Source organism: Hylobates moloch, unplaced genomic scaffold (assembly GCF_009828535.3).
Source record: "Hylobates moloch isolate HMO894 unplaced genomic scaffold, HMol_V3 SCAFFOLD_1, whole genome shotgun sequence".
NCBI classification, from domain to species: Eukaryota; Metazoa; Chordata; class Mammalia; order Primates; family Hylobatidae; genus Hylobates; species Hylobates moloch.
This window is the reverse complement of record NW_026652276.1, coordinates 208,096,348-208,116,645: the sequence shown is the minus strand read 5'-3', so window position 1 is coordinate 208,116,645 and position 20,298 is coordinate 208,096,348. Positions and strand designations below refer to the sequence as shown.

At 38.7% G+C, this 20,298-nt stretch overlaps 1 protein-coding gene across 2 annotated transcripts in view; it reads left to right on the top strand.

Moving 5' to 3' along the window:
• The window catches only part of GRM8 (glutamate metabotropic receptor 8), an 845,421-nt gene that overhangs the window by 135,582 nt on the left and 689,541 nt on the right, over positions 1-20,298 (top strand). For both annotated transcript variants that reach the window (XM_032761623.2, XM_058426349.1), the window contains exon 2: positions 16,239-16,455. In XM_032761623.2, coding sequence (XP_032617514.1) covers positions 16,239-16,455 — 217 coding nt within the window. The remainder of the gene's footprint in view (positions 1-16,238; positions 16,456-20,298) is intronic.

Here is a 20,298-nt window from a genome sequence, read left to right as displayed (position 1 = left end):
ACTTATATTTTATTAATAATGATATGTGAAGAGGTTTCTTATTTTGGTGAATTCCAATTTGTTAATTCACTTTATGAACTGTGCTTTTTGTGTCTTTTCTAAACATCTTTGTTTACCTCAATTTTGTGAAAATTTTCACTTTAGTTTTTCTAATAGTTTTATTAGTAGTAGTATTTAAATACATTTAAGGAGTACAAGTGCAATTTTGTTGCATGGACATATTGTATAGTGGTGAAGTCTTGGCTTTTAGTGTATCCATCACCTGAATAATGTTCATTGTACCCATTAAGTAATTTTTCATCACCCACCCCGTTTCTCTTCCCAACCCTTCTGAGTGTACTAGGACCTACCATTCTATATTCCGTGTGTACAGATTATTTAAGTCCCACTTATAAGTGGGAGCATAGGATACTTGACTTTCTGTTTCTGAGTAATTTCACTTAAGATAATGGCCTCCAGCTTCATTCATGTTGCTACAAAAGACATGCTTCATTATTTTTATGGCTGAATGGTATTTGTTGTCCATATATACCTCATTTCTTTTATCCAGTCATCCACTGATAGACACTTAGGTTGAATCCATATCTTTAGCAAAGATTGTGAATAGTGCTATGATAAACATATGAGTACAGGTATCTTTTTGATATAGTGATTTCTTTTCCTTTGGGTAGATACCCAGTATTGGGATTGTTGGATGGTCAATGATAGTTCTACTTTTAATTCTTTGAGAAATCTCTTTACTGTTTTCCATAGAGATTGTAAAAATTTACATTTCTACCAACAGTGTATAAGCATTCCTTTTCTCCGCATCCTTATCAACATCTGTTATTTTTTGACTTTTTAATAGTAATGGTTCTGACTGGTGTAAGATGATATCTTATTGAGGTTTTAATGTGCATTTCTCTGATGATTAGTGATGTAAAGTATTTTTTCAAATGTCTGTTGGCCCTTTGTATATCTTCTTTTGAAAACCGTCTTTTGCTCACTTTTTAATAGTTATTTGTGTGTGTGGTTTTTTTTTTTTTTTTAGTTCCTTATAAATTCTGGATATTGGTCCCCTGATGGATGCATAGTTTTCCAATATTTTCTCTAATTATGCAGGTTATCTGTTTGTTCACTCTGTTATTTCTTTTGCTGTGTTAAGGTTTTTTAGTTTAATTAAGTACTAATTTATCTAGTTTTGTTTCGGTTTCTTGTGCTTTTGAGGTCTTAGTCATGAATTCATTGTCTAGAAGAGTTTTGTCCTGAAGAGTTTTCCCTAGGTTTTCTTCTAGTATTTTTGTATCCTTGCATGTACTGCTGTATAGTTTTATTATTTATGTTTGGGTCAGTTGTCCACTTTGACTAATTCTTATGCATGGTGTGAGAATCAAGTGTCTTTTTTCTTCATATGGATATTCAGTTCTAGCACCATTTGTTGAGAAGTTATCCTTTCCCCTTTGAATTTTCTTGGCATCTTTATAGAAATTCAACCTACCATTTCTAAACTCTTCACTTTTTTTGATTAATCTCTATATCTAGCTTTATGCCAATCCTTTGCTTTGTTGATTACTGTAGTTTGATAGTTTGTTTAGAAAACATTTAATGAATTATTCAGATTTGCTCTTATTCTTCAAAATTATTGTAGCTATTGTAAATTCTTTGCATTTCCATACAAATTTTAGAATCAGCTTGCTAATTTCCAGTGAAATGGACAGTCTTGCATCTTGCAGACTCAGGGGAAAAGCATTGAGCCTTTCACCACTAGGTATGATTTTAGATGTATTTTTTCAACAGATGTCCATTATCATGTTGAGGATATTTCTGTAGAGTCTTAATAAGCTCAGACTTTACTTATTTATTTATCTATTTTGTGAATGGATGTTGAATTTTTTCAAATGCTTTTTCTACACCAATTATGGTTTTGTGTTTATACCGTTAATATGGTGAATTGATTACATTCCTTGTCATCGTTTGTTATTTTTATATACTCCTAAGGTTGATTTCCTAATATTTTGTTAAAGGGTAGGGGCTACATCTGGTTCCAGTTATTTCATTTTGGCTAGAAGCACAAGTCTGTGCAATCAGTTTTGATCATGTTGAATTTAAGGTAAATTTAAAATTTCTAAGTGGAGGTTCATTATCCAATTGGTAGTAGGTATGCATTTTAGAGAAGTCTGAGTTGACTATTTCAGAGATAAATTTGGACATTGTAGTTATACTGACAGTGATCAAAGCCATAAACTTGTTGGACATTGTCATCTTGTGAGAATGAAAGTGCGCAAAAAAACTGGGGCTCAGGTCAGGCCTCAGGGAACCTCACTTTTAAATTGTAAGCAAATAAAGATGAACTAGAGGAGATGACAAGGAATATCTAGAGGGGTAGGAGAAAACCAAGAGAGTGTGTTGTAGAAGCCAAGTAAAATATTGTCCAGATTTTAATGCTGCTGATTCAAGTGAAATGAGGACAGCAAATTGACCATTGGATTTTGTGACATGAAAAGTTTTATGATCTTGCTTAGAGCAGTTTGAATACAGCCCTGGGACAAAAGCCAGTCTCAATGCTGAAAAGTGAGTGGGAGGTAAGACAACGGAGAGGGTATTTAGTTGAAATTTTAAAGTTTGGTTGTAAAAGGTAGACAAATATTAGCTTGAGAGCTGGAGTTGGATAAGGAGTTGAGTAATGGTTTCTTTTATTTTCTTTTTTAAAAAGGTTTTCTTTTTGAATTGGAGAGGCTTGAGTATATACAAATGCCAGTAGAAAGGACCCAGTTGAAAGTACGTGGTTAATGACTTGAAAGAGAGAGGCAATAATCTATAATGTCAGGCTCAAAAAGGCTGCTGCATGTGCAATTCAGAGCAGAGTTGAGGCTTCACCTTAGATAGCAAAGGTGACATTTTTTCTTGTAACGCAAGGAAAGGGAAAGGAAGAAGGAAGGGAAGGTTTGTCATGTGATGATGGGAAATTAAGAGCTATCTTTAACTTACGGCTTCTATTTCTTATGGGGAAGAAAAAGATACATTCTACAAAATGTTTGAAAAATATTTGACCCATATTGAAATAGATGTGAAGAATTTTTGAAGAAAACTTGGTAATGTTTTATAGAAACCATGGGCAGAATAATAAAGTTATCTTAGTTTGTTTTGTATTGCTATAAAGGAATACCTGAGACTAAGAGTAATTTATGAAGAAAAAAGGTTTATTTGGCTCATAGTTCTGATGGCTGGAAAGTTTAAGATTGGGTGTCTGCATCTGATGAGGGCCTGAGCCTGCCTCCACTCATGGCTGAAGGCAGAAAGGGAGCTAGAGTGTGCAGAGGTCACACACAGAGAGGAAATGTGAGACAGAGGGAAGGTGCCAGGCTCTTTTAAATAACTAGCTATTGAGGGAATTAACAGAGTGAGAACTAACTCCCCCAACCTTGGAAGGGCATTAAAGTATTCAGGAAGGATTCCCCCTGGGACCCAAACACCTCCCATTATGCCCCACCTCCAACACGGGATGAAATTTCAACGTGAGGTTTGGAGGGGACAAACATTCAAACCATAGCAGTTGTATAGGCACAGACATGTTTGATTGCAACATCTGGCTGATAACTAGTTTTGAAGGGACTCAGTAGCCCTGGTGACTATTATATGGATGAAATGAGACACCCTAAACCAAGGCTATGCCAGTCCAGAATGATGACTTACAGATGATTAATTCAATAGTAGCCACTTAGCAGGGATGGAAGGCTGGAGGGCAAACAGTGACTTCTTTGCTTATTCCATCTCCTGCTACAGGGGATTAAAAGTCTTTCTTTTCCTCTTTCCCATCTTCTCCTGTTCCTGAAGTTCAACGTTGACTCAAGCCACACTGCCTTCTCCACTCATCCCCTTATCCATAGTCCCTAGTCTTACTTCTCTAATGCGGGTTTCTCAACCAGTATATTTAATCTACCCCCCACTTTTCTCAGTCCCTCTCCCAAAAAGTCTTTTTATGACGTGTTGAATTTTTTATCTCAGTATTTCCATTTTCTTTTCAAGTGTTTTTCCTCCTGCATTTTTTGAGCTACCTTGAATTCCGCTTGTTGTCCTACTTTCTATTTGTTTACAAAAGAAAATGTCTACATTTGCAGTACCTCAATCCTAATTTAAGTTAGATTATATTCTTAAATGTCATCTTAAACTACTTTAAATCTCCTCAAATTTTTTTTCTTAGAATTAAAAAAATTAAAGGGCATCCAAAAAGCAATGTGTATGTCTCATCAAATTTGAGGTTGAAATGGTATTGTTTTTAAAAGACAGACGTGCCTAAAAGGTTTTCTTGTTTTTTCTTTTTCCTTTTTTTTTTTTTAAATAGCCTAATGATATTTACATACAGTCTCTAGCAAAGCATTATGGAGACATTTACATATTTAGATTATTTAGAAAATTAGAATTGGAAAGACAATAAATGTCTTCATATATCTAAGTTATGGTCTGTGCAAAAGGATTCAGCTACTCATAAAAAAAGAAAAGTATATTTTCATTTAAGCACCGAAAATGTGGGAAGCTTTTGAGAAGCAGTTTTACTAGGTAGACTGTTGATATTAAAAGTCAGGAATCCTGAGTTGTTTTACTGTTGCTAGTAAGCAGTTAATCAACAATGTCCATGTGTTATCTGCTATGTACAAAGTGCTTTCCTAGGATTTGCTGAAGAATAGCAGTGTATACCAGTGCCTCAGCTCATAAGCCTACTCTCTAAGGTAAAGTAGGTATAAGAAATGAATTTGCTTTTCAAAACTGAAGTGAAAGGAACTTTTTTTCTTTGATATCAAATAATTCTGACACTGAGCCACATTCACTAGGTGTCACCAATTCAATCATATTCAGTTTGGAGACCTAGCCTTCAGTTTCCAAGTCTACTAATATGGTTTGTCTCTGTGTCCCCACCCAAATCCCATGTGGAATTGTAGTCCCCACGTGTTGAAGGTGTGGGGCCTGGTAAGAGGTGAGTGGATCATAGGGGTGGTTTCTAATGGTTTAGGACCATCCGCCTAATGCTGTCTCGTGATAGAATTCTCACAAGATGTGGTGGTTTAAAAGTGTGTGGCACTTCCCCCTTTGCATGCACTCTGTCTCCCTCACCCCTGCTGTGTTTGCTTTCCCTTTGCCTTTTGCTATGATTGTAAGTTTCCTGAGGCCTCCCAGCCATCCTTCCTGTACAGCCTGCAGAAAGAACTGTGAATCAATTAAACCACTTTTTTCATAAATTACACAGTCTTAGGTAGTTCTTTAGAGCAGTGTGAGAGTGGACTAATATAGGTACAGAGGAGTTAACCACAGAGATGCTCACTGTAGCCCCTGTGGGCTATTAAAAGGAGGGGGATTCCATTCCCTCTATGGCAAGCATGGGAAATGAGCTTCTTTGAGGGTTCCTGGGTTCTCAGGCACTACCAAGGAAGAAACTGAAGATCTCCCTCATTCCCAAGTCTCTGGTGAAGTACTATTCTCTCCCTCTATTTCCGTTTCCAATTCCTCCTCCTCAAACCTTGGGAGATGCCCCTCCTGTAGTAATTCAGCTCTATAACCTCTATAGGCCAAGTCTCCTGAAAATGAGCTAATTCGCCAAGACATGCAGGCTTGATTGCTCATGTGGAGGGCACAAAGGAAAAGAAATCATTTCATCCATCTCCTAAAGCAGTAACAATCAGACAGAAATGAATATCTTACTAAATTATCCTGCTGCATATGAATGCTATGGAAAATGTATCGATGACAAGGTACATTGCATCTTTTATTTGGCATTTCATCATGCAGGCTTTGCCAAATTTTTATTTTTCAAAAACTCATCTGTTGTTTTCAAATAAGTAAGAAATATATTTAAAAATCTTTTACTGACTCAACACTTGATATGACATATTTACTGGTCTATAGATTTATCATGACACTAAAAATAAACTCCATGCTAGCATTTGATGCAAGAACTGAAGCATAATACTCTTAAAAACAGAAATTTGGATGCAGAATATTTTTGATATGAAATTTCTAATGATTATTAGATGTTCACCCTAGCGTAAGTGAACATAATGTTCAAGGCATCAACTTCTTCATAAAGTGAATTAGAGGGAGCTTTTATATCTCCTCATGATAACAACATGCAGAGCTAACAAAATAATCCTTGCAATGAATGTGTTTAAATCCCTTTGAGCATGATATGGAAAAATTTCAAAGGGAAACAGGGCTCTTGAGTACACATTCAATGTTTCATACTGTAGCAGAGCTTTTCCAATTTTATTGTGAACACGAATCACCTGGAGATCTTGTTAAAATTCAAAGTCTCATTCAGTAGGTCTGGGGTGGGGCCTGAGATTCTACATTTCTAAGAAGCTCCCAGGTGATGCTGATGCTGATGCTGTGGGTTTGCCGACAGCACTGAGTAGCAAGATTGTAGAGAAAACTTAGTCCCACAGTTACTGTAGTCAATACTGTTGAATTCATCTTTTGCAATGTGAACATATCTTTTATACCAAAACATATAAGCATATGTTTTCCTCTAGAGGAAATTTGGACCTTAAATTTAATTTTTAAAGAGTCTTCATTTCTGGTGGCCAACTGGCCACTGAGAGGTATGAAAAAGAGAGGGCTTTAAAGTAGTTTTTTCCAATTCTGTGAAGAAAGTCATTGGTAGCTTGATGGGGATGGCATTGAATCTATAAATTACCTTGGGCAGTATGGCCATTTTCACGATATTGATTCTTCCAACCCATGAGCATGGAATGTTCTTCCATTTGTTTGTATCTTCTTTTATTTCATTGAGCAGTGGTTTGTAGTTCTCCTTGAAGAGGTCCTTCACATCCCTTGTAAATTGGATTCCTAGGTATTTTATTCTCTTTGAAGCAATTGTGAATGGGAGTTCACTCATGATTTGGCTCTCTGTTTGTCTGTGATTGGTGTACAAGAATGCTTGTGATTTTTGTACATTGATTTTGTATCCTGAGACTTTGCTGAAGTTGCTAATCAGCTTAAGGAGATTTTGGGCTGAGACAATGGGGTTTTCTAGATATACAATCATGTCATCTGCAAACAGGGACAATTTGACTTCCTCTTTTCCTAATTGAATGCCCTTTATTTCCTTCTCCTGCCTGATTGCTCTGGCCAGAACTTCCAGCACTATGTTGAATAGGAGTGGTGAGAGAGGGCATCCCTGTCTTGTGCCAGTTTTCAGAGGGAATGCTTCCAGTTTTTGCCCATTCAGTATGATATTGGCTGTGGGTTTGTCATAGATAGCTCTTATTATTTTGAGATACGTCCCATCAATACCTAATTTATTGAGAGTTTTTAGCATGAAGGGTTGTTGAATTTTGTCAAAGGTCTTTTCTGCATCTATTGAGATAATCATGTGGTTTTTGTCTTTGGTTCTGTTTATATGCTGGATTACATTTATTGATTTGTGTATGTTGAACCAGCCTTGCATCCCAGGGATGAAGCCCACTTGATCATGGTGGATAAGCTTTTTGATGTGCTGCTGGATTCGGTTTGCCAGTATTTTATTGAGGATTTTTGCGTCAATGTTCATCAAGGATATTGGTCTGAAATTCTCTTTTTTGGTTATGTCTCTGCCAGGTTTTGGTATCAGGACGATGCTGGCTTCATAAAATGTGTTAGGGAGGATTCCCTCTTTTTCTATGGATTGGAATAGTTTCAGAAGGAATGGTACCAGTTCCTCCTTGTACCTCTGGTAGAATTTGGCTGTGAATCCATCAGGCTAGATAGCTTCTGCTTGGCTTGCCGCAACCACTTTCTTTTGCTGTCTGCTGGCTGCCCTGGAAGGTTCCTTTGTGCAGGCAAAGTCAAGTTCTCTTGCTCTCTGGCTTCCAATAGATTTGGTCAGAGGGCAACCCAGCAGGAGGTGTGTATAAGGGAGAGGCCAGAATGTAATTTCCTTTAGAGTTTTCCAGGGGTTGGCTGTGTCCTTTTAGAGAGATTACTGCTCTCCTCAAGGTGGCTTCCGTTCATGACTCTGTAACTGCTCTCTCTTAGGGCTCTTGGGTAACAACTGCCAACCTTGACCTCTGACTCCTTCTGGGTTGTGGCCTTCCACTGCCTTCCCTATATGCTGCTCCTGCCTTGAAAATAGTCCCTTTATTTAGTCTCCTTGAGTCATTTGTTTTCTTTGCCTCTATGACTCATACAATACCCATGAAAAGGAGGTGAGAAAATGTGCCCTTTTACAATTCAATGGTCTATTCAAATGAATTATCTGAAATCAGCGTATGACTTTGTAAGTGTAATATATATTTATACTTTCAGGCAGATATAGATACAAAAACACACTCTTTATGTTTTGAAGAAAATGTGTCTCTCATGATTTGCTGCTAAAATTTTAGGTTCACCATTAGTAGCAAACCATCTTTGAATTATTCATCTAGCAGTGAGAATGGATTGATCTTGTCTCTCCTCTCTCAGGTTGACTTTGTTAGTGTGCTCTGCATTTGTGAGAGGAAGGTTCTGGTGAGGAGTGTCGTCTTCATCCTGGCCCATAATGGAATTCAACTCATGACCTTAAACCTACTAACTGTGTTACACTCAGCTGTGTTAACTAACCACAGGCCCCTTTGGTGCAGGTGTGTGTGTAAAGCTCTGCTTGGTCTTAATGAGCTCATGTTGGGGAGATAGATAAAAATATGGTGCAATATATTGTACTCCTGGCTCTCCTTGACCCCATGATTTCCCATTTCAGTAGGCTTCCTCTCCTTTGCTTTTGCTAAACTCTGTTGTGCATCAAAACCCAAAGGCTCACATCCTCCTCTGAATCAACTGTGGGAACTCAACTGAGAAGAAAAGGGCAGAGACTGAATTTCCTATTTGACACCAACTTGTACAAACAGGAATCTTAACTGTCGACTATGTGGACAGGATTATTCTGAGCCAGTCCTGATTTGGGGAAGGAATACTGCTACTTCATGTTTTTGGATGCAAACTTGGGGTAATCATCCATTTTCTTTTTTGTTTCGCTCTCCGGCTTTACAGTTCCTTTCTTCTTTTCCCTCTCCTTAGCCTGTTTTGATGAAGGTGGGAGGAACGTGAAAGCTCAGGGCAGTGTCCGGGAGAGTTGGGCCAGTGCTGGACATTGACTTCTAGTCCTAACTCCTCATTTATATCTAATTTCTGATTATATACTGATGTTTTGCCACAAGCAACTAGTAGTTTTAATACTAGAGAGCAGTCAGGTATAAAAAGACAAAGTTAATGGCTATAATAATTATGCTTTTTTTGACCTGAGTTTTGCAGCAAAAACAAATCTACCCAGAGGCCAGGTGGTAGGAAGCTATCATCCTGATGGCCACTGTTGCTAACCACCATCACTGGAAAAGTGCTCAGGCAAGCACAACCCCCTAAGGGAAGAATGCGGCTTCAAGCTGATCTTTCACTGGAAAAAACCAATGATATTATTGAGTAGCACAAAGACCCCACCCCGCCAACCTGCTTCACCAATTAAGTTCCATGATCAATGGACAAGGTTGTTTGTAGAGAACAAAAACCTTTTTTGGCAAGCCGGGGGAGAAACGCTTTTTCATGGCGACAGTGTATGTGATTCAGGTCTTAAACTGTCTTCTGTCTGCAAACCTGTACTCAGATGTATGCAAGTTTCTTGCAGAAAGATTGAAATTTCCTAGAATTTGGAGGGGCTTCCTCTAAGCTGTGCTTTAGGTGGCTTTTTGCTAGCCTTGTCAGGGGTGTCTTGGCTTCCTTGGGATATTTAGCAAACCAGTAACTGTGGTGAACAGATGCAAAACTTACGGCATTCTGAATAGACAAGGCAAGTTTCAAGCTTATGGCAATATTTTGATGTGCAAGCAGTGGGAAACCTTGAGGCAGCTGAAGTTGTTCTTCCTTGGACCACAAAAAGAGTATTTCTGGTATATAAAAGTCTCCGAGTCCCTTGGAGCCTCAGAAATCCTTTATTTCATCACTCAGTCATGTACAGTAAGGCTCAGTGAAGGCAACATGGAGAGAGACAGTTGGTTTGGGGGAGATGTAAGCACTTTTTTCCCTGTCTGGAATATCCATCTTACAGATAAAGATAAGAAGGGGTAAATGATCAAATAATCTATGATGTTGGCTTTTGATTAGAAATGTAATTTTTATTCTTTAATGACACACTGAAGTCCATGGGCTGTCAAGATGTTTTCCAAGATAGTTATGAAGTTTTCATGGCCATTTTTGGCATTTCAAAAAGCAAAGTGGCAGTCGTAAGCTTCCCTATGAGGAGACTGCACAGGCTACAACTGAAGCTGCACTTCGGTGATTTGAACTGGAATTCCATCACTTCAGCTTGGTAAAAACAGATGCCTTGTGCTGATCAGAAGTTTTGCAGCTGAACAGATCTTTGATTAAAAAAGAATATGGGAAATGGGTGGTGTTTTAACTTAAATAGTTTTATAGAAAAATCTTTCCAAGTTAGGATATATGGAAGAAAATAACAAAAGGAGTTCTTGATTAATGGATGGATGGGCTCATTTTACTTTCAATGAATATTTATTGAACACCTACTATCTCCTGGGAGCTCATATTACATCTGTAAACAATGCAGAAAATAACCCTGTGGAATCTACATGTTAGTAGGGAAAACAGAATACACAAATTAATGCAGGTGGTGAAAGAGGAAGGAAATAAGTAGGGTGATGAGGTAATAATGGAAGGTGAGGAGACAACACTAGATGGGGTGGTCAGGGAAGGTCTGTTGAGCTGAGGCTGAAGGATGAGAAAGGCCAGAAAGGACTTACTTGGGAAAATGTTTGTGGTGATATGTGTGAGTGCTGGAGGTGAAACAAAAAGGAAGCCAGTGTGGTTGGATCAGGTGAGTGAGAGGGATAGGTGGTCAGTTGCCAGTTCAAAGGATCCTGTGACAAGAGGTTTGGGCTATATTCTAAGGGCAATGGGGAAATGATTGAAGGACTCTAAGCAAGATTTTTCTAAGATCTTTTTTTTTTTTGAGACAGAGTTTTGTTCTTGGTGCCCAGGCTGGATTGCAATGGTGTGATTTCGGCTCACTGCAACCTCTACCTCCCGGGTTCAAGTGATACTCTTGTCTCAGCCTCCTGAGTAGCTGGGATTACAGGCGCCCACCATTACGCCTGGCTAAGTTTTGGTATTTTTGGTAGTGATGGGGCTTCACCATGTTGACCAGGCTGGTCTCGAACTCCTGACCTCAGGTAATCTGCCCACCTCAGCCTCCCAAACTGCTGGGATTACAGGCATGAGACACCGCACCCAGCCTTTAAGATCTATTTTTGTAAAATACCAGTTTTCTTGCTGGTGTGGCATAGATTTGAGAAGAGCATGAATGGAAGCAGGAAGAAGAGTCAAGTGGCTTTAGGAATCCAGATATCACAGTGGCTTGGACTAGGGTGTGGCTCTTTGCTCCACCATTGCTGCTAGGTCATAGCCTAAGATGGCTAATGGAACTCCAGGCATTATGTCCAAATTCTAGCCAGCAAGAAAGAAGGAGGATCATGAAAAAGCATGCCTTCTCCTTTAAGGATCCTTTTCAGAAGCTTCACTTACCATTTCAAGGAAGGCTAGGAAATGTAGTCATGTTCTGGGTGGCTAGGTAAAAACTGGAGGTTTCAATCTAGAAGGAGAACAGATACTAGAAGACAATAATCTCTGCTAACTCCTGTTAATAATATATGTAAATGAATTTCTTTTGAAATACAATTTTAATCTCCTTGAGCTCTAAGTCAAATTTTTGGAATTTCTCGAGTTTGCAAGTCCAATATTCACAGAATAGCTAGTTAAATGTAGATTAAGTAATTAGCTTTATTAACAGCTGGGCAAGCACCAAATAACTCCCCAGGCACATGACTATCTGTTAAGAACTGCATTCGAGATAATTCAGCTTGACCCTGTGCCTCCTACTCTTGCACCACATCTCAACCTTGGGACCCACTTCTGCCTGCACAGAAGACTTAAAGTTCACTTGCAGTGAGTAGCATGGACTTCAGGTATTTCTCAAATGTCTGGTTGCCAGTGGAATATAGAGAGAAGAGGGTGGGCTTCCTTTCCAAGAATTGAGGCCCAGCATGATCTCTTGACATTATAGAGAAAAGAAGCCTGAGATGTATGTGGACAGGTCAGAGAATAAAGGGAGAGCCTGCTATCCCCTTCTGCCCAATAAACGTAGAGATCTGGCTTTGATTTCTTTCCCCCTCCGTGGTGGGGAAAGTCAGTAAAGGAATGGAGAGTGAGAGAGGAAATATTTGTTCTGGAGCTCCCAAAGAGGGTGGAGTTGGGGGGTAGGAATCTCCTCTTCCGTGGGCTGAAGTGAGAATATAGTGAGAGAAGAAAAAGCGTTTTTCCTAACCAAAATAATTATTAGAAAAGTGGAATGTAAAAAAAAATTTTTTTAAAAAAGATGATGAGTGTCCTGAGTTATATAATTAATTGACTCAAATATGCTTCATTTGAGTAATAGAAATATGGCCTTATTTAAGCCCATATGATATTTTTATGAAGTCTCAGCACAAAGAAAACAAGAAATGAAGGAAAGCAAAATGACAGGTGTTTTCAAATATGCAATAGGATGCCTTAGGGAAATGAAGGAGAAAGGAAATGAGGAAGTCACCTAAGGACAGTGGTAGAGAAGGCTGGAAGGGCAGGTGGCTAGAGAAGGGCTAAGAAGTTAGGGCAGGGCTGAGATTGGGGAGCCACAGCAGTGTTGTCTTTTACAGAGACTTGTCATAGGGGAGTGTTCATCAGGCTTCTGGCACACCCAGGGGTAATGAAAGAGCAGTTCACAAAAAGATTATTTGTAAGTGTGGGCACAGTTAGAAAAAACAAGGGATGATGAAGTGCTTAGGAGCCAACAGCAGTGGGGAGACCTTACAGGGGCAATGGTACAGAGTGGTCACTGGAATCTGGCAAAAGCTTTAGCTGTGGGTGAGGGGCCAGGGGGAGATACACTGAGTCAGTGGAAGAAGCTGGGGGATAAATATCTAACTTCTTTCTGTCGCCTCTCGCCTTCCCATGTTCTGCTAGTGCCTCCGGGACAAACTCAACTAGAAGCCAGAGGCAAGGAAGCCCAGGCAGTATGGTCATAGAGAGCAGCCTCCCAGGGTCTTTGGCAGGATAGGGAAGGATCAGGAGGGTCAAATGGAGAATAGCCCACACAATATTTTGGTGGAATTCCAGGGAGGAGGTGGTGGGGAAGAAGCTGTATTAAATTTCCTGCAGCAGTTTAATTAATTAATTGCCCTCAAACATTCATTGACCACTTGCTCTGCCTGGTGTTGGGGATACCAAATAAAGAAACAGAGACCATGCTTGGTCTTGAGAGGATCATAAGCCAGCAGAGTCATGATTCTAATGTTAGATGGTGGAGGCTTTGGAAGACAGGAATAGCAAAAGACAGCTCTGCCTGGTGGAGTTAATGAAACTGTCCCCAGAGGGAGGTGACTTTTGAGCTGGATATTGAATTTGTGTAGAGGATCATTAGATAGAGGAGAGCATTAAATCTCCCTGGTATGGAGAAGGGTGAAGATGCTGTGAGAATATGGAGAGAAGGTACAGGTCAGGGGAGGAGGATGAGACACAATCTGATGATCTTTGTGAACCAGACCGAAGAGTTTGTATTTTATCCTTTACGTTGGCAATGGGAGTTAAGAGAGGCTTATAAAAGACACTACTTTTTTTTTTTAAAGGATGGAGGAACTGATAATGGGTGCATTTCCTTGCAACTTCTTTTCTTGGGATGCTTTCCTTCTTTTTCCTTTCATTTTTTTTCTCTGCTTTTCTTCACCATTCACCACCTTTTTTTCCATTGTTGTGTTTCTGGTAATGAAACCTCCAAGGTTAAGGGGGTAGTTACAGTGGATTTGATGTAGGGAAAATAAAAGAAAACATTCCAGGTCTTTAAAAAAATTTCTACTTCAGTTGCCAGTAGGGGTTTAATTTGTGAATGGTAGAAATACTGGGGATGCTGGCACAGAAATTAAAATGCTTAATGAACCAATGCTTAGTGGTCTACTACAACAAAATAAAAATGAGATGTGACTTCATGAAAACTTGAAAACTTGTCTTGAAATACTATTCATATACCCTGATGTGTATTATTGTAGAGTGAAAAAATAAAAATACAAACACATACTCTCACATTACTTTCCCACACATTGATCTGCAAAGAGAAAACTCTTCAAGACTTTGGGGAGAAAGTCCATTACTGAATTAATCAAACAACCATCTTCTATCTGCACTTTTATTTTTTATACCCTTTACACCTGTTTAATTAATCCTAAACATGAGGCTGACTGCTAATTAAACAGCCTGGTAGTGACTGACTGAAGGTAGTAATTTGAGATAATTAGTTTTGGTTTCAAACAATTTTCACACTTTCTGCTCATTTTTAGAAAGGGTGGCTCATTATTCTAGGCAGGGTGGGAGTTGTGTAAGTCATTTTACTGCTGGACTCTTAGTAGCTCAGGAAGTGGGAGTATCGGTATCCAAAAAGGACAAAGAAATGGTATAGTGCTATACAATTTGCTATAGAATGCTCCCCTATTCCCTTCCCCCCACACAACCCCTGCTCGCACATACACAGAATTTCTTCTAAAGTGAAAGTCAGATGGCCGACTTATTTTCGTTAGAATATAGGAATGCACATACTTTTGATATTTGGGAAATTTTTACCTAGTAAGAGGTAGATCTCACTAAGTTATCCATGGTTTCCTTCCCAGGTCCTCTGAAAACAAACAAGAAAAGGTGAAAAAGGGCAAGATTTGGTGTGTGGTTTGAGATTTGGAGGGGCGTCTTTGCGAGTAGTCATGTACTATGGAGTCACAAAATCTAACCAGGGGAAAAATTTGTCAAGATAAGGCCAGTATATTTGGCAGAGAAGGCAAAGGGCAGGATGAGGTGGGTCAGATGGTTTTCATGGTCCCACAGTGTTAACAAATAAGTTAACACAGTCCCCACTAGGAGAACAGAACCAGAAAGAATTTGGGATTAAATGGGCCACGCTATTCTGGGTACTCACTGTTAAGGCCAGTGTAGGTGGATCCAAGTTACATGGAAGGGGAATGAATAGTCAGCACCCTGGACAGCTCCAAGCACATTGCTCTGCTGCTGCTCCCGGGGTGACTTTTACGTTTTAGGAACTTCACTGTTATTTCACCGGCCACTAGTAGGGAATAGGACTCTCTAGACTTAGGAAGGCTATTTAGGTGTTGAGAGCTTTACAAATATGTCAAGGGTGGAGTTGAAACGTTTATATAGATTGGGAATCATCTGTCTAGACTGTAGTGGGGACTATTGGATCCCAGAGTGTGCAGCCCTGTGGGGAAAGATGGAACTGCAACTCCGACATCCTCTTTGAGCACTGACATTAACTGCAACATGTGATGTAGCATAAAGTTAATTTTTTCATGTACAAGTCAGACCTGCATCTTCAACCAAGCTGCCTGAATTAGGGCATCTTGGAGTCACTTTGATCTCTGAACTTTCACTCATACCACAGCATGGCAGCAGAGGAGTTACTATACACAATCACATATCTCACTCTCCCACATTATTGAAAAATGATATAGGATTCCTCGTTTTGAAGAATTTCTGGCAATTCTCCCCATTAAAAGAAAAATAGTCTCTTCTAAAGAATTTATGGTCTGGATTCCCTTTTCTGTGATGTTTTGAAGGGAGTTAGAATGATGTTTCTATGAGAGGATATGTGGCTGCTGGCAGTTCTCAGATCTTTTTGTGGCACTTTGATTATATCGATAAACAGTCAATAGACTTGCAAAACTATTTAAAATAATTTACTAAAAATGTAGTCTTACGATTAAAATGGTATCAAGTGTAAAAAAATCTCATATTAAATTCCCTGTTAGTCATTGTATAGCATTTATGTCCTGTAAAGCCAAAGCCAGTTTCAGAGGCGATCTTTTCTGATGCATATGTCTTCATTTTTCTCTCCTTTCTGCACCAGTGCTTATCATGTACAGACTAAAAAAAGCAACATCAACAAAAAGCACAAATGTTTTGCTTTGGCTCCAGAAACAATGGAAACTAAAGCAAAATGAAATTCTTTCTCACTGTTTAGAAATATTGTGCATTGAGAGAAAGTAAGCCTATGGGCCATTCAAAAATACTTTCTAATTAAATTGGTAGTCATAAAACTGTATTTTGGCTTCAGGTTGATATGTCTAGGTTTCTGGTATAGCCTTGGCTGTTTAGCTTGTATGACAATCCATCATTCTTCAAGATTCCTCATGGGTTGAAATGACCCATCATTTGTTTTGCAGATACCTCAAATCAGCTATGCATCCACAGCCCCAGAGCTAAGTGATAACACCAGGTATGACTTTTTCTCTCGAGTGGTTCCACCTGACTCCTACCAAGCCCAAGCCATGGTGGACATCGTGACAGCACTGGGATGGAATTATGTGTCGACACTGGCTTCTGAGGGCAACTATGGTGAGAGCGGTGTGGAGGCCTTCACTCAGATCTCGAGGGAGATTGGTAAGCATATATTTATCAGATGATTGTATTTGGAGGTGACAGATTGCTGATGCCTGAGCATCTCCAAGTGCTCTCTTATCTGTAGGGAATAATTAGAACTCCTATAGATGCATGAACTAGGCTGTCCACTCTAGAGGGAAGCTGGGTTCATTATAAATGATTTTGTTGTTCATAGGTCTATCAAGGTGACACTTTGGTGCTAATTTAGGAAGTAGGACTCCTGACTCAAATGAACATTTTTTAAAGTTGTCTGTTTTGACAAGGGAGTTTGCTGGCACATTAGAGCCACTGTAAATTTGAATAAATGACGTACTATTTGATTGTTCTAGATGGAAGTTTACTTTAGCAAGTCATTAAATTTAAAAAAAGTCAGTGGAATTTAACATCCAACACTAGAGGGATTAAGTCTAGTAATCATCTTAAAACAATGCTGAAGTAGCCCCCAAGGCTATACTTAAGCAATATTCTTATTGTCATATTTGACTTTTTGCATTTTTATTCTTAAAACTCTGAAGCTTAGGATGTGATGAAGGGCAAGATGTAAAAACTTGTTTACAACAAGGTACTGCTGATGTCCATCCTGGGCTTTTTTTTCAAGGTGCTTATTCAAGTGTCTAGGCATTTCACCATCTTGTATGTGTACCCATGTGGTTGTAAATCCATTCCACTACTTTGAAAACACAGAGCAAAACAAAGGAACAACTTAGAGCACAAATCTTAACTGATGATTTGTCAACAACGTATCTTTGTGAATGAAATATGTTATTGTTACTTAAGTACTATTATTCTTATGAAGAATGAATTTTTCTATAAGTAATAATATTTTGTGGAAAAATTAAAGTGCCCATTGATTGTTTTTCAGTAATTTTGAGCCTGAAGGAAGACATTATGTTGACAAATTTATTGTTTTTCTTAGAGGCCTCGACTCAGAAAAAGACCATGGGACTGATTTGGGCTTAACCGTAATTACCAAGGACAAAAAGTCTGATGTTATTGAAATAGGATTTTCACTTGAGAGACTTGCAGATGACTGCAAGCTTTTCTGTACATAGTAGGACATAGAAAATTATAATACACAATATTTGGTATCTTTAACATTTGTTCCACATTTGTGCTATTGCAGAAAATGTATGAAAGGCCTGGTCTTGTTGGACAGATTGGGCTAATTGATTTAATTGGACAACTGTTCACACCTGCTGTAAGTGTGCATTATGCCATAATCTTTGCTCTCTGGGAATTTATATCATTACTGCTATAAAACTGATTCAAAACATTCAATTGATCTTTAAATTATGACAAATTATATTATCTTCTTGGGTAACAATCTAAAGTTTATCCTTAGAGGAAATGCCCACTCAAATGAAAACAATAGCTTCTGGAAACAGGGTTAATGTATTATTTAAGCAGCTGATGTCAATTCTTACCAGAGTGATAATTTAGCAAGAGGAGGGAACTAATAGAGTATGTACTGAAATAAGTTTTCCACAGTGATCCTGGACATTCTGCAACTTGAGGACACATTTTATGTGCATGAGATAGATTACTATAAAAAATTCAAAACAGGACATAATCTGCCAATTGTTGCAGAATCCAGCAAAATGCATTGTTCTAAAAGTTAAGTGAAACCACAGTTTTATTCTTTTGACTAAAATAAGAAATACTTAGTTTTTAATTTTTAGAGAGCACTGCTGTGCTTTGGTAATACTGTCACATAAAAGGATTTAGATGGTGCCATTCATTATTCCTGTTTCTGTCATAGTCATTAGCATGGGAGAAAATAATTTTGGTGCCTTGTATATGCTCTTGATGAGAGCAACACATTTCTTCTGTGTTGATCTTTTCAGTATTCTGTGACTTGATTGGTTGTCCATTCTATTTCAGTTCTCACTTATCTGGGGAATGGAGGAGGGATGGATTGTCAATTAATATGCAGAATACTGAAAAGGCCAAATTAGTACCACACTGGAGTATGCCATGGAATATATTAAATATCAAAATCATCCCTCATTTTAATGACAAAGATTTTATCTAGAACAAAAATAGCTGAAAATTAAACCTTTTACATGACAATGATATTAATGGGAATGGCAAATGGTAGCAGCTTAACCCATTCTGAAATTATCTGATGTCTCTAATGAAAATTCATTAGTTCTGTAACATTTGCAGCTCTTACTACAACATTGATGACATCTGTCACCATGTTAGTAGTGTGTTTTTAAAAAAAACTCAGTAGCTTGACTGAGAAGGAGATGTATACTTTCAATTTTTTTGGAGTGTCTGCCCATTAATAGAATTGTATATTTCCCCAACTCATAATGTTTTCTGTACTTTGTTCTGAATTTCTCTTTAGCAACATTGATTGCTAAGAAATTTCTGTGTAAATTGAGTCTTCCTCTGTCTTACCTCTGATTAACTCAAGCAGATCATAATGGAATGATGGTGAAGTGAAAATTGGTTTAGTTATAAATTGCTTGTACAGTTTGATTAGAATGTTTTTCATTTAAAAAAAAATCAGACTTGGGGAAGTGTCCTTTGCGAATCTGGGAGAATAGAGTTTATGAGTGTATGGTGGTCATGATCAGACCTCAGTGATGGCTTTTCCCTAGTTGAGATCTTTCTGAATGGGAGAGGGCCAGGAGACACTTGATAAAGACAAATAGCCCCTTGATATTCCAGCTGTTATAGTGTCATCCCAAGGCATCTCTTGACTATAGGATTATTGCTGGAGAAGGAAAAAAAACATATTTGGTATCAGCAAATAGCACAGTTTTACTGACTGGAGCATAGTTCATATAGTGAATTATGGGAGACAAAATTGGAAGGCTTGACATAGACACGATTATTTCCAATCATAGGGTGTTTATTTTATCCTTGGTTTTCTAGACAATGGAGGTGTGTTAGGCCATTCCTGCATTGCTATAAAGAAATCCCTGAAAGTGAGTAATTTATGAGAAAAGAGGTTTAATTGGCTTATGGTTCTGTGGGCTGTACAGGAAGCATGGTGGCATCCACTTCTCGGGAGGCCTCAGGAGGCTTACGATCACTGTAGAAGGTGAAGCAGGAGCAAGGAGAGGGAGGTGCAACACACTTTTAAATGACCAGATTTTGTGAGAACTCACTATCTTGAAGACAGCACCAAGCAGTGAGAGATCTGCCCCCATGGCCCAAACACCTTCCACCAGGCCCTGCCTCCATCATTGGGGATTACATTTCCACATGAGATTTGGGTGAGAATAAATATCCAAACTATATCATTTCACCCTGGCTCCTCTCAAATCTCATGTCCTTTTCACATTGCAAAATACAATTATGCCTTCCCAATAGTCACTCCAGATGTTAACTCATTGTAGCATTAACTCAAAAGTCCAGGCTGGGTGTGATGGCTCATGTCTGTAATCCTAGCACTTTGGGAGGCTGAGTGGAGTTTGAGACCAGCCTGGCCAACATGGAGAAACCCAGTCTCTACTAAAAATACAAAAATTAGCCAGGCATGGTGGCATGTGCCTGCTGTCCCAGCTACTTGGGAGGCTGAGGCAGGAGAATTGCTTGAACCTGGGAGGTGGAGGTTGCAGTGAGCTGAGATTGCACCAAGGTACTTCAACCTAGGTAGTAGACAAAGACTCCATCTCAAAAAAAAAAAAAAAAAAAAAAAAAAAAAGATGTCCAAGTCCAAAGTCTCATCTGAGACAAAACAAGTCCCTTCAACCTATGAGCCTGTAAAATAAAAAGCTACTTACTTCTAAGATATAATGTGAGTAGAGGCATTGGATAAACATTCCTGTTCTGAAAGGAAGAAATTGCCGAAAGAAAGGGGCTGCAGACCCCATGCAAGTTCAAAACTTC